A 13,781-nucleotide genomic window follows, 5' to 3' on the forward strand; every position below is an offset into this window, starting at 1 on the left:
ACTGTGGTCCCACATTGCTAGCTATCCACTGGACACCTCCACCTGGTGTACTACTGGTGATTCAACTTTACATGTCCCAAACTGACCATCATCTTCCCTCTAGATCTACTTTACCCTTCTTCCAACTTCTCTATTTCTTGGTCAACTTTTCCTCTTTCTTCACCCCAAATATTTGATCCATTGCCAAATCTTGCTGATTTTTACCTCTATAATACCATCTACATCTACCCTTTCTTCTTTCCTCACACAACAGCCTTTAGAATTTCTTTAATGGATATCATGATAATTTCCTAAATGGCCTCTCTTTTTCTATCTTCTTTCCCCTCCAATCCATCTTTCACACAGCTGCCAAAATAATCTTTCTAATCTTTTACAATTCTAAAAGTGTATATTAAGATTGGTATTGTCTTAATGGCTAGAAATAGATTTTTCTAATTCAGCTATGATGTCAGGATACCAGTAAGTCTCTTACCATATATAATCATAACCTTCTCTTTGATATCTGTATAGTCAATGTGTCTTCAAGGTAATTTCTAGGTATTACTTTCACCCACTGGTTAAATGTGATTTTCAGATTCAAGCTTAAAGCTTTTAGTCTCTATCTTTCCTTGGCCTATGTTGGAAATTCTGTGCTGATTAAATACAAGAAACATTTTTATATTTATCAGAGAAAGATTCTACTAGATGTAGAAGTTGTTTTAAGTGGATTTCAGTGGGGCCATATAGTTTGATGAGTCATCCATGTACATAAGGTGATTAATATGATTTTTGGCTCTAATTCCCTTTTTAATTTGGAAGCCGTACACAGACATTATCCTATTCCCACATGGTTTTAACTTCTGCTAGGTTTCTCTATTTTGAAAACTTTTCATTCCATGTAGTTTAGGGAATATAAATATTTATTATGGTGGCATATGTTAAGACATTACTTCTAAAATTTTCCTGTCCTTTCTTTCCCCCCTTTTTTTTTTGAGGCAATTGGGGTTAAGTGACTTGCCCAGGGTCACGCAGCTAGTAAGTATCTGAGGCTAGATTTGAACTTGGGTCCTCTTGACTCCAGAACCAGTGTTCTATTTACTGGATCACCTAGCTGCCCCTAATCCTACATCTTTGCTGAATAACGTTATGTCTGGGTGACTGTGGAAAACAGTTCTTTATTACTATTATTATTATTATTACTCCTTGAAGGCAGATTCTGTTTCCCTTTTGTCTTTGTATCCCCAGAACCTAACACAGTACCATGCACACAATAAACACCTAATAACTGCTTATTGATGATGGTGATAATCTTTCAAGTTGAAAGCATTATCTCTTCAGAACAACATCTAATCCCTCTTCTAAAATTAGTGGGTTTTATTATGGGGGGAAAAATCCCAACAAGGTTGCACGGCATTGTTATTTGTGGAATCTTAAAGGATTTTTAAAGAACATATAATAAAATGAAGTGAATGGGAACACCACAGAAGGAATCATCTCCCATAGCATTAAAATCTATGGAGGTGCTTCAGGGAGTGTCTAGCAGCATTAGTGTTAAATGGAAAGAGGAACACTATCCCTCCTATGGCAAATCCAAATTCATATTCATCCTGTCAATTCAGGCAAGGTTCTGCTTTCTAATTTTGTGGGGTAATCACCAGCTCAGTCACCTGTGAAATTATGGATCATTTCATGATTGTGGGTGAATCTGTCCAATCACTCGGGCTGGATGAGCTCAAGGAAGATTATTAGAATGAGGGCGCGAGATATTTTGAAATCATTTTCATGAAGCATTTCTGTTTCATCTTTGTTCTCCAAAAAATGTATACTCATTAAACTGAGGTATCAGCCATGACCATCATCTTCTACAGCTTCTTTAACATGTCATATTATTTCAAACTAATGGAAAAGAACTGTAAGGAACCAAAAAAAAAAGTCTCCGCCCAAAACTATAGACCCCTTTTCTCTTGATTTTTGTCCTTTCTCAGGAGGCAATGTTTTTTCCTTCCTTTGTATTTTTTTCTCTCCCAGAGAGATAAAAGTACCAGTTTTTAGAGCTTCTATAATTTACAACATAATTTCTTCCTAGCCACCATATGAATCCTACAAGTATTAGCACCCCAATTTTGGAGATGGAGTGGACTAGCCAAAGGTCACAGAGATAGAGAGTGGTAGAGCTGGGATTTTATTAGAAGACCCAGGTCTTCTAATACTGAATGCAGTGCTTCTTCCTGCTAACACTGCCTCTGTGGCTGCCTCATCTAAGATATTTTGGAATCCTCAGGGTGGGAGTGGGGGAAGGGAGGGAAGAGATTCACAAACACTTTTAGCTCGATCTCACTATGCAGCACCTATCCAAACTACAAAGTTTTTACTTCTCCAGCATCTTTAGAAGACTGTTTTCATAGCAAATAAGGAAATGTGTTCTTTCCCTTATTACCAAGATCAAATGACTCTGTGGTTCCCTTCCCCTAGCGGAGTTCAAGGCAAGACCTTCTAGTCTTCTTTAGTGGAGAGGTGAAAAGATAGAATTAAGCCACAAATGTTAGTCCATTGCACTTAATTACTTCATGAGCTAACGTGATGGTCCCAAAGGGCACTAACATGAACCACTTCCATTGAACTATATAAAAACCATCGGCTTTATTTCCTCTATTGCACTTGCCAAGTACACTCTACTTGTATGTGAAAGATTCCAAGGGTAGATGCCAACAATTTCAGTTTCATGTCCTAAGTCACAAGGATGTCAGCCTCTGGAAATTTGGAGAAGAAAAAGAAAGTTGAAAAAGACAATCTGAATATGTCTTTTATAAATCCAGGGTAGGATGGATGGATGGATCTCTCTCTCTCTCTCTCTCCCCTCCCTCCCTCATATACACACACTCTCTGTCACACACTTTCTCTTTCCCTCTCTCTTTCTGTGCACACACACATATACAAACGCATCTGTATATATGCACACAGACATATACATGTATATACATACATGTGTATATGCATGTATAAACACAGATATATACATGTGTGTATATAGAAACAAACACATTTCTATATGCGTATGTGTAGTGTTTGTGTGTATATAAAAGAATACTTCTATATGTGTACATATATGTATATATGTATGTGTGTGTGTGTGTGTTCTTTTCCATATTAGCAGCCACCTGGTCCAAATCTCCTTTGAGGCACATCATCCTTCACTTGAAGAGCTCCAATGAGGGAAAACCTACCGCATCCTACGGAAGCCCATTCTGCTTTTGGATGACTAATTATTAGGAAGTTTTTCTCTAAATCAAGTCTCACTTTTCTTCTTTGCAATCTGTATCCACTGCCCCTTCCTTGCTCTACACTCGGGCCAAACAAGATGAGTCCAACTCCCCCTCCAGGTAACAGCCTTTATTATGTCCCCAAATTTGTCCAAGATCACACATACTGGCATAGTGAAGTTTCCTGACTCATCTCATGTTGGGTTTTCCCCGCCACCTCGGTGCTGTCTCCAAACCTCCCTTCTTCACAAACCCTACAGGAGGTTTTTATTTATAAAAACAGACATTCTTTTCTGCTGTAATATCAAGGACAGTTCCCAGCTCATTTGCAGGCTTTATTCCAGAAGTGTGTAAGACTTTTGTGCCTTTGATTTTCCCCAAAGAAATAATGTTTATAAATAGTGGAAAAGATCCCATTCAGCCCTCAAATGTCCACTTAACCCTTACTGTGCCTACAGCCTACCAACATCTTCAGTAGAAGCCTTTTTGCTGGAGAAAATTTAGAGGAAAGTAAACAATAGGTCTACCTGTAAAACCCCCCAGGCTGGAACCATCTTCAAGATCTATAGTTCCTTCAGCATATCCTCAAAGGGCATAGACCCAAGGTCCTTTGCCATCCAGCTCACCCTCCATCTTCTCTATGTCTTTCTTAAAATATTTTGAACACTCTACTCCAGAGACAGTCTGAACAGAGCAGAGGGAAACTCTGTTGCCAGATCACAGCTTGCTTGCTTCCTTCCTTCCTTTTTTTGGGACTGTACCTGTGGTTTCATTGGTATATGAAAATCCCAGGGTTTAAACTCTCTTATCAATGCAGATAAGCATTTGTGGTACTTGAGAGGTTAAAGGCTTTGCTCAGGATTGCAGAGACAGCAGGTGTCAGAGGCAGCATTTCAAATCAGGTCTTCCTAACTCTGAGGCTGCTTCTTTAGCCAGTAAGCCATATAAGTCTCCAAAAGCAACCTAAGATTACATTAACTTCTGGGGCTAAGATAGCACACTGTTGACTTATGTTAACATTGTGAGGTGTTTTGTTTTTTAAACAACCCCAAATCTTTTTTTTTTTCAAGTGAAATGCTGACTAGTCATGTCTCTCCTATAATGTACTTGTAAAGCTGGTCTTTTGAACCCAAGTATAGATAGATTAACATTTATCTTATTTTTAACATTTATTAAGTTCTATCTTTAGATTTAGCCTAACTTTTTTATCCTGTCAATATCTTTTTGCATATAGATTCTGTTATCTAGTTATGTTTGCTATCCCTTCAAGCTCTGTGGCCATCTATAAATGGGATTCTATCTATGTTTTTATCTAAGTCATTGATAAAAATGTTAATTTGCACAGGGTCAAGCACATAACCCTGTGGTTTACTGGTTGTGTAAATTTCTCCATCTGGACCATTTGCTTCTTACTACCTTTCTTAATTTCTACAGACCCCCCAAGGATTTTCATGCCTCTGAGCCTTTCTACTGACAGAAACTGTTGCTTTGGAACAACATTTCCTTTCTTTTTGGTCCACTGTAAAAGAAAACACTATATCAGCTTCTCCTTTCTTTCTTTGAAGTAAGCATACAGCCCTTTGGGAACTTGCTAAAGTATTTTACTGTAAGAAATCCAAGGAAGAATGGAAAATAGAGCTCTAACAAAGCTCCCTTCTTTTTCCTCCCCTTCTTCCCCCCCCCCTCTCATTTTGTACCTTATGGGGAAATATAATGGTGGGGCCAAAGAGATATGCAACCTACATTTCAGAAGAACATTCTGACTTGGAATCTCCTAGGGCTTTCTTCATGGGAGATGGACAGGAAGGGATGAAGATTGGGGCGGGCATGGGGATTTGATGGTAAATTAGCATATGGAGTCAGAGTAAAGGATGCTTCCTATGAGATCAGTGCCACATTTAATAGGCAAATAATCAAGGGAGGTGGTTGGCTGTTGGGGATTTGCCCTCTCCTTTCTTCTTCCTCTTCCCTTTGATAATAAAAGAAAGAATCCCTTTGGTTATGAATTCTAGGCAACAATATGGTCCACAGACGTGAGAAGTAAGGGGAGGAGAGAGGAGACTGTAAGTTTGATGCAAGCAAGTCTTTTTTGAACTTTTCCCCTTCCTTAGTGCTAAGTATGGTGAATTCTTTCCTTCCTCTATTTCCACTTGCTAATGGAAGGCCTATCATGAAAGGCCTGTCTTGTATCATCACAGGGGCTACAAAAAAGGAACAATGGAGTTTTAGTTAGGGGTCTCAGATAAGAATCGGGTCCATATTTGTAAGAAGAGAAGGAAGGGGAGGGTAATTTGATAAGAACACATTAAGCCAAGGTCTACCTGCATTTGCTTTAGTTACAGTGGCATATTGTTATCCAAAAGAGTAAAATAAAAATAAAACCCAACTCTGTCCTGAGAAAGTATGAAACTTTCCAATAAATACATTAAGTGAGATAACCTCTCAGTTGAAAAGAAAATCTGATTTAGAGTGATTGTTAAAAGAAAAAAATCAATACCCCCCCAATTTTTTTAACTTTCCTAGATCCTCAGGTAAGATTTCAATCCTTTGAAATGGGCTTTCAATAAAATTTTCCTTAAGTAAAAAGAAAAACAATTCCTAAATGGTAAGTACCTAAGCAATATTCTTCTTGTATAAAAAGCAAATCAAATACATCCTCCCTTCAAGAACCTATCAGTACACTGCTGTGCTCTAGTAAGGAGTGCCTCCCTTATATCCTAACACAATAACTACTGCCAATCTCTCTTTCTAAACTGCTATTTATTCTGCCGAAAGTCTTACCATGTATTTTGCCTTGAACCACTGTCCCATAATTCCATCTCCTTTCCTCTCCCATCTACCCACCATGCCTAGTGGTCAAATCACAGTCCCATAAACACCAAGGAATGAGTCAAACCCTTTTGTTTTATTAGAACTTGGCTGCATCAGATACTATAATCCTGGAAATCATGATTTACTGACTGGGGGTGGGGTTAGAAAAATATTACACTGAAATTTTCATCCAATGGTCCTTGTAATGGTATTGATATGGATCTCTACTCGTCCTTAGCCAACTATCTTTCAGGTGATGAGCAAAGGAAAAATGCCATCATTCTTCCTGTCTTGACACTATCTGGACAAAATAGAATTTACCATGCTTTTGCTAAGTTTCACCTGTGAAGAGAGAAATGGAATATCCCTGGAAGACCACTGAGTGACTTCTTGAAAAAAAAAAGTTTGAGTGCCCTGCCTGAGAGGGAATGTCAGAGGGTTGTTATGCATTTACAGAAATAGGACTGCCATGTTGTCTCTGACATACTTATAAATAGATAGATAGGGGATAATTATTGAAGGATAAGTCCAATACCACCTGTTCTTTGATACTGCCACAATATAAAGCAACAGTAATAGTGAATATTTATATTATTATATTATATATTTACAAAGCACTTTTAACACACATTACCTCATTTTAACTCCACAAAAACCCTGGGAGGTTGGTGCTATTGTTATCCTCATTTTGTAGAGGAAAAAACTTAGGCACACATAGGTGAAGTGACTTGCTTGATATGAAATAGTAAGTATCTGAGGCCAGAGTCAAACTCAGGTCTTCCTAACTTGGAAGTCCTAGCTTCCTCTACAATAAATGATGTGAAGATTCTATTAAAAAAAAAAAAAAGATCATCCCTTTAGGTACCAAAACTTTTAAAAAGAATGAACCATTTTTGATGGACTCATAAACTACTAACTGGAAAACTTCCTGAAAGGTATCATATAATCATATACTCCCTGCTTTTTTAAACAGAGTCTAGTGAACCCAGCTTAGTGAGTTTTGATGTCTCAAGATCATCATTATGAGAATTTGTCATTACACTGGACTGAGATACAGGGATGAGCTCAGGGCTCATTGAAATATACAATGCTATTTTGCTCCTAAAGGTACCCATATCATACAATTCTTCCCTTTTCTCTGCCTGTTGATTCTGATCTGATAACTTATTTTTTCCACCATTTTTTGGAGTGAAAGCCTCAAGATGGCTATACTCTTTTTCTGTCTCTCTTAGGAACAGCTTAAATAAACTTTCACTTACCATTTGCTTCTCAGAGAATCTCACTCCCTTCTTCCCCACCCTTTAAAGCAAAACTATCAAGCAAACAAGCAAGACTAAGATAATATGAAAAAGATTTGGGGGAAATTCTGATCTATATTTGCAAGAAAAACTATTATAACCAATAGTCATTTAGAGACGTGAAGAAAACTTTTAGGGGAAAAAAACACATGGAAGAAAAGCCCAAGAAGCAATCAAACTTGTCATTCTCTTCCAATTCTCTTGCTCCACAGCTTATAACTCTTCTCCAATTTCAGAAACTCACATGGACACATGAGGAAATGGAAATATGGGATATTGAGCAGTCTCAATGAGAAGAGCTTTCAAAAATAAATCAAAAGTGAAATCCAAACCACCTGACCATATGGTACTGTACATGATTTCTAACAACCCATGCCCAGCAGTGTATAGTTATCCAATTATTTTAATACTGTGCACAAAGACAATGAATGAAATTCAGTCTGCATCCCAAATCCATTGTGTTTTGGTTGCATGGACCATCCTAAATTTGTCAGATAAAGGTATAGCATCCCCATTTGTTTCATTTGTTGAGGGTCCTGTTACAGAAGAAAAAATAGCTATTAGCCCAGCACCTCCTGAAGAATTAATCCTTAGTTACAGGCAGAATAGTCCATTTAGCCCTCCCAAACCAGCTCCTTTCTGAGACAGGAGCACATAGGCTCATTGCCCAACACAAAACCCTTTTGCCAAAACTACTTCCTCAGCACATCTCATTTAGTTTCAGTACAACTTCAGTAGGTTGGTACTTACTCAGTGCATACAAGGTAAGGATTATTCCAGCCAGACAAAATCCTTCAAAAAACCTGAGTGTGCTGAACATTGTCACATTCACTGAAAGCGCCACAGTCAGTCCAAAGATCAGAATGAATATGATGGAAAAGAGCAGCACCGGCCTCCGGCCAACCCTGAAAAAAAAAATCCATAGGTACCATTATAGTTCATGCTAGTAGATGCCCAAATTAAAAGCTACACAAAGCACTCATGGAATTACATGCTAATAATAACAACAATAATAAAATTTGTATGCCATTTTAAGGTTTTTATTGTTTGTTGTTCAGTTGTGTCCAACTCTTTGTGACCCCATTTGGTATTTTCTTAGCAAAGATACTTGAGTGGTTCACCATTTCCTTCTCTGGCTCATTTTACAGATGAGGAAATGGAGGCAAACAAGGTCAAGTAACTTGCCCAGGGTCACACTGCTAATAAGTGTCTGAAGTGGATTTGAACTCAGGCCTTCCTGACTCCAGGCTAGGAGCTCTATCCACTATGCCACCTAACTGCCCATTTTAAGGATTACAGAGCATTTTATTGACACATATCTTCTAATCCTCATGATGAACCCTATGAAATAGGTAGTGCAGGTGTTATTTGTTTCTCCTTTAACATGATGAGCAATTCCGAGGCTCAGAGATGTGACTTGCCCAAGTTTACCCAGCCAGCAGGTGTCAGAAACAGAATTTAGATTTCTCTAGTTTTTAACCCAGAGCTCCACTATACCCCACAATGCCTCTCAAGAAAATGTATTTTTTAATGACTTTTTTTGGGGGGTGAGGCAAGTGGGGTTAAGTGACTTGCTCAGGGTCACACAGCTTGTGTTACGTGTCTGAGGCTGGATTTGAACTCAGGTCCTCCTGAATCCAGGGCCAGTGCTCTATCCACTGCGCCACCTAGCTGCCCCAAGAAAATCGAACCAATCAGTGAACAAAATGTTTTATTATGCATTTACTATGTGCCCAGGATTGTGCTAGGAAGTGGGGATCCAAAGACAAAAATCAAGTTTTCCCTGCAATAAGAGAGCTCATTCTGAGGGGAGACCAAACATCCATGTAAGAATGTGTAAAATACATATAAAATCCATGCAAGGTAATCGGCAGGGATGGGGCAAGAGGAGGAAAACTAGTAGTTGGAGGGTATCAGGATGGGCTTCCAAGGGAAAATGACACTCGAGCTGAGTTTTGAAGGAAACTAGGGATTCTGAGAAGAGGGTGGATATCATCCAACACAGTCAGTTTACGGATAAGACTGACAGGTCTGGAAAAATTATATAATTTTTCAAGTCACACAGCTAGCTAGTGGATGAACTGGAGTTAGAAAACAGGTCCCCAGAGTCATCTAGTGTTCCTTCCATTATTAAGAGAAATGGTTTAATTTCTTCTACTTTAGACAGTACTTTAGGGTACAGCAGAGATATAATTTAAGACAAAAGCAACCAGCAGGGTCAATAACTCTCCAAACAGAAACCCTGACACACCCTTTGCACCAGATGACTCGATAAAGAAATGAACCTTGGACTGAGTTCTAAAGTCAACAAGTTTACAAACTAGGGGACACCCATTGTGTACAGCTCATCCATTTCCTAGTCTTAGCTTTGTGTAACCATTGCCTATGTGCATATCTGGGATCTCCCTCAGAGAATTTTTTTTTTTTCCTGAAGTGAAACTAGAACTGGAAAACCCTGAGAGAAGTCCTGGTTCTGCCATTCATGGTGTGAATCTGTGGAAGGGCTACTACTTAAAGTCTCAGTTTCCTTCGATAACATTTATTAAGCATCTACTATGTACTACTCTGTGTATCTACTGTGCTAAGTGGTAGGGACACAAAAAAGAGGCCCTGAAGGAGCCTACAATCTAATATACTAGCTACTAGGGGGATCATCATGAAAATCAAATGGAATCAATGTGCTCAGAGAATTTTGTAACTGGAGAATATTATGATTTTTTTTTTTTTTTAGTGAGGCAATTGGGGTTAAGTGACTTGCCCAGGGTCACACAGCTAGTATGTGTTAAGTGTCTGAGGCCGGACCTGAACTCAGGTACTCCTGACTCCAGGGCCGGTGCTCTATCCACTGCGCCACCTAGCTGCCCCGAGAATATTATGATATTTAATGACACTTTCTTAGAGCTATTATTTCAAGCTTAAGGATAATCCCTCTGGGTAGCTAGGTGGTGCAGTGGATAGAGCACTGGCCCTGAAGTTGGGAGGACCTGAGTCTAAATCTCACTTCAGACACTAGCTGTGTGACCCTGGGCAAGTCACTTAACCCCAATTGCCTTAAACATCCAGGGCCATCTCCAATCATCCTGATGTATATCTTGCCACTGGACCCAAATGGCTCTGGAGGAGTGAGTTTGGCGACCTTGCACAGCACCCCCCTCACTTAAATCCAATTCACTGAAAGTCATGACATCACCCTGATATCATGGTCCTCTCTGAGAAAAAGGACAAACAACAACAATAATCCTTCCACTGATACAAGATTACAATACTTTCATGCTACCTCATACTGTAATATTCTTGTCCATATTTTCCAAACACCTTTCCTGGAGGGTTGGAGAAATACTCTAATGTGAATGAATGATGGTGCTTCTTGGTCTTTTAGTATTCAAAATATACCAACCACTGTCTATTGTTTGTCACATCATCCGCAAGCCTAGCTTATCTCCTTTTGCTGGTCACCTACATGTGCATATCCTCGATCATAGAATTTCAAGAGTTGGATGGGACATTAGTGGTCATCCAGTTCCACCTACACATGAATAAAAGTACACTTTATAACAAGCCTAAAAAGCAGCCATCCAACTTTTTTCTTGAAGACCTCAAGTGAAGGGGGTCCCCCTCTCTCTTTTTTTTTTTTTTTTTAGTGAGGCAATTGGGGTTAAGTGACTTGCCCAGGGTCACACAGCTAGTAAGTGTTAAGTGTCTGAGGCCGGATTTGAACTCAGGTACTCCCGAATCCAGGGCCGGTGCTCTATCCATTGAGCCACCTAGCTGCCCCTGGGTCCCCCTCTCTTAAGGTATCTCTATCCTAATTCTGGATGGCTCTAATTGTTAGGCAATTTTTCCTGACATTGCCTCTTTGCAGCTTTTACTCACTCTTGGTACTCTGAGGACAAATGGAATAAATGGGGTCTCTCTTCTACATAATATCCTTGATTCCACAATACTTAAACACGGCTAGAATGTATATTTCTCAAAGTTAAACATTCTCAGTTTCTTCGACTGATCCTCGTGAGGCATGATCTTGAAGCCACCCTGCTCTCCGGGTCACCCCATGGACTATGAAGCACCCAGAATTGAACAAAACATTCTGGATGTGATCTGATGAGGGCATCACCTCCTCATTCCTGGGTGCTGTGCTTCTCAACATAGCCTAAACTGACATTGGCTTTCTTGGCTGACGCATCTCATGGATGACTCGTACAGAGCTGGCAATCACTGAAACCAGCCCTCCAATCTTTTTCAGACAAAAATAGTCACCTAACTATACTCACCCTTCCCATCTTATACTTGTGAAGTAGGTTTTTTTTTTTAACCTAATTATAAGCCTTTACACTTATTCCTATTGAATTCCATCTGATTAGATTCAGCCTAGCGTTCTAGCCTGTCAAAATCTTTTTGAATCCTAACTCTGTCTTTCCAAGCCTTAGCTATCCCTCCTGGCTTTGTTTCATCTGCAAATTTGAGAAGCACACCATCTATTTGCATTTTTAAGCCTTTTATCTGTATAGAATGAAAAAGCCTGATCTCCGTTTAAAAAAAAAAAAGAAAAGAAAAGAAAATCTCTGGCAGACGGAAAGAGAGTTTTAGGGGACACAGGGCCTTTTCCTTGCCTTTGAAATGACTAAGGCTGTCACTGAAGGTAAGCCAGTTTTAGTAGTTTTAGGGTATATGTAATGAGGGTGAACTGAATAAAAAGAAATGCAGTTAGTCTCCCAACTGCATGCTCCCAAACCTTCCAAATTCTCCCTGGAGTGAGTTGGGGGAGGAGAGAATAGGGCATCATTACAAACCCTGGTGAAGATTTGTAGAAAGAAGTCTTTTCCTGGAAGCCATTGATTGGGCAAGGGCTATTGGCATTGTCCCTGGCCATTCCTCATGCATGGGACTCTCTCCCCATTTATCTCTATCCCCAGGTCTCCTTGGCTTCTTCCAAGTCCCCACCCAAATCTCACTTTTTTATAGAAAAGCTTTCCCTATCTTGCTTCATTCTGCTAACTTCCCTCTGTTGATTATAGTATTTCCTATTTATCCTGTACTGTATCTAGCTTGTCTGTACACAGTTGTTTCTGTTTTCTTCCCTATTAGTCTGTGAACTCCTTGAGGACGGGCACTGTCTTTTGCCTTTCTTTGGTATCCCCAAAGCTCAGCCTAGTACTCAGCACATAGTAGGATCTTTTTTGTTTGTTTTAAAGGGGCAATGAGGGTTAAGTGACTTGCCCAGGGTCCCACAGCCAGTAAGTGTCAAGTGTCTGAGGCCAGATTTGAACTCAGGTCCTCCTGAATCCAGGAATGGTGCTTTATCCACTGTGCCACCTAGCTGCCCCCCACATAGTAGGATCTTAGGAGCTTTATTTATTGACTCACTGATAGCAAGGACGTAGCTTGGCTTCACATGGCTTCCTTCAACTCTATACCTGGCATCTCTGACTAAGCATAATTTCTGTAGAACTGAACCTTCTTCCGCCTATTGCCCTAAGACCTCCAGATGTCAAAGCATCTTCATTATGCTACATGCCACTGTTTCCGGCTTATGCACACTATATTTCTTTTTCATTGTCCTTTGAGTTAATTATAATTTTAATACTTCAGATTTGCAACTATATAGCATCACCAGAAGAATTCCAGTTAAAGAAATGGCTTTTTGCAGCAGCAGGCCAGTTTGCGATAATATCTAAAATCCAGTCAACCCTAATCTTCTAACCAAGCAATCAAAAAACAGTTATTAAACTATTACTAGATTCTAGAATGTCAGTACAGAGACAAAATGAAACAATCCCTGCTTCAAGGAGCCTACATTCTTTTTTTTTTTTTTTTTTGCAGGGCAATGGGGGTTAAGTGACTTGCCTAGGGTCACACAGCTAGTAAGTGTCAAGTGTCTGAGGCCGGATTTGAACTCAGGTACTCCTGAATCCAGGGCCGGTGCTTAATCCACTGCACCACCTGGCTGCCCCAGGAGCCCACATTCTATACCACATATATGGTAAATGTAACCTGTTTGAATGTAAGCTCCTTGAAAGTAGGGCTGTGTAAGACAAACAGGAAAACTAACAGTAAGTTTTATTACATGCCTACTGTGCAAGGGCTCTTATTCAGAGAGAGACAGAGAGAGACAGAGAGACAGAGACAGAGACAGAGACAGAGAGAGATTGTTGAATGGAATTACTACCACAGATTAAACCCCCCTCCCATCTCAAATACCTTATCATGTGGGTAGCTGAAAGACTTATTAACTCTGTCTACTGAGGTGATCTGTATTGAATAAGGAGCCCATAAGGAGTCTGTCCCAGGAAGAAGAGACAGGGTGTTTAAGAAAGACAGGAGAATCCAAACAGAATTTTATTTGGAACATCTGAATATACTGACTGGTTGCTCATTACCATCCAAGTTGGCCACTTTAGGTCAGTTGATTAGAACACTGTTTTAATGAGGCCAA

General features: G+C 39.6%; 1 protein-coding gene across 2 annotated transcripts in view; it reads right to left on the reverse strand.

Moving 5' to 3' along the window:
* Nucleotides 1-13,781, reverse strand: part of SLC22A23 (solute carrier family 22 member 23) — a 270,885-nt gene that overhangs the window by 195,260 nt on the left and 61,844 nt on the right. Inside the window, exons 3-4 of one of the 2 annotated variants that reach the window (XM_044003404.1) lie at nt 8,099-8,253; nt 1,972-2,729 (exon numbers count right to left, since the gene is read on the reverse strand). In XM_044003404.1, coding sequence (XP_043859339.1) covers nt 2,707-2,729; nt 8,099-8,253 — 178 coding nt within the window. In that variant the 3' untranslated portion in view covers nt 1,972-2,706. Of the gene's footprint in view, nt 1-1,971; nt 2,730-8,098; nt 8,254-13,781 lie in introns of those variants that run through there. The other variant, XM_044003402.1, reaches the window with a different exon arrangement.

This window comes from Dromiciops gliroides, chromosome 1 (genome assembly GCF_019393635.1).
Source record: "Dromiciops gliroides isolate mDroGli1 chromosome 1, mDroGli1.pri, whole genome shotgun sequence".
NCBI classification, from domain to species: Eukaryota; Metazoa; Chordata; class Mammalia; order Microbiotheria; family Microbiotheriidae; genus Dromiciops; species Dromiciops gliroides.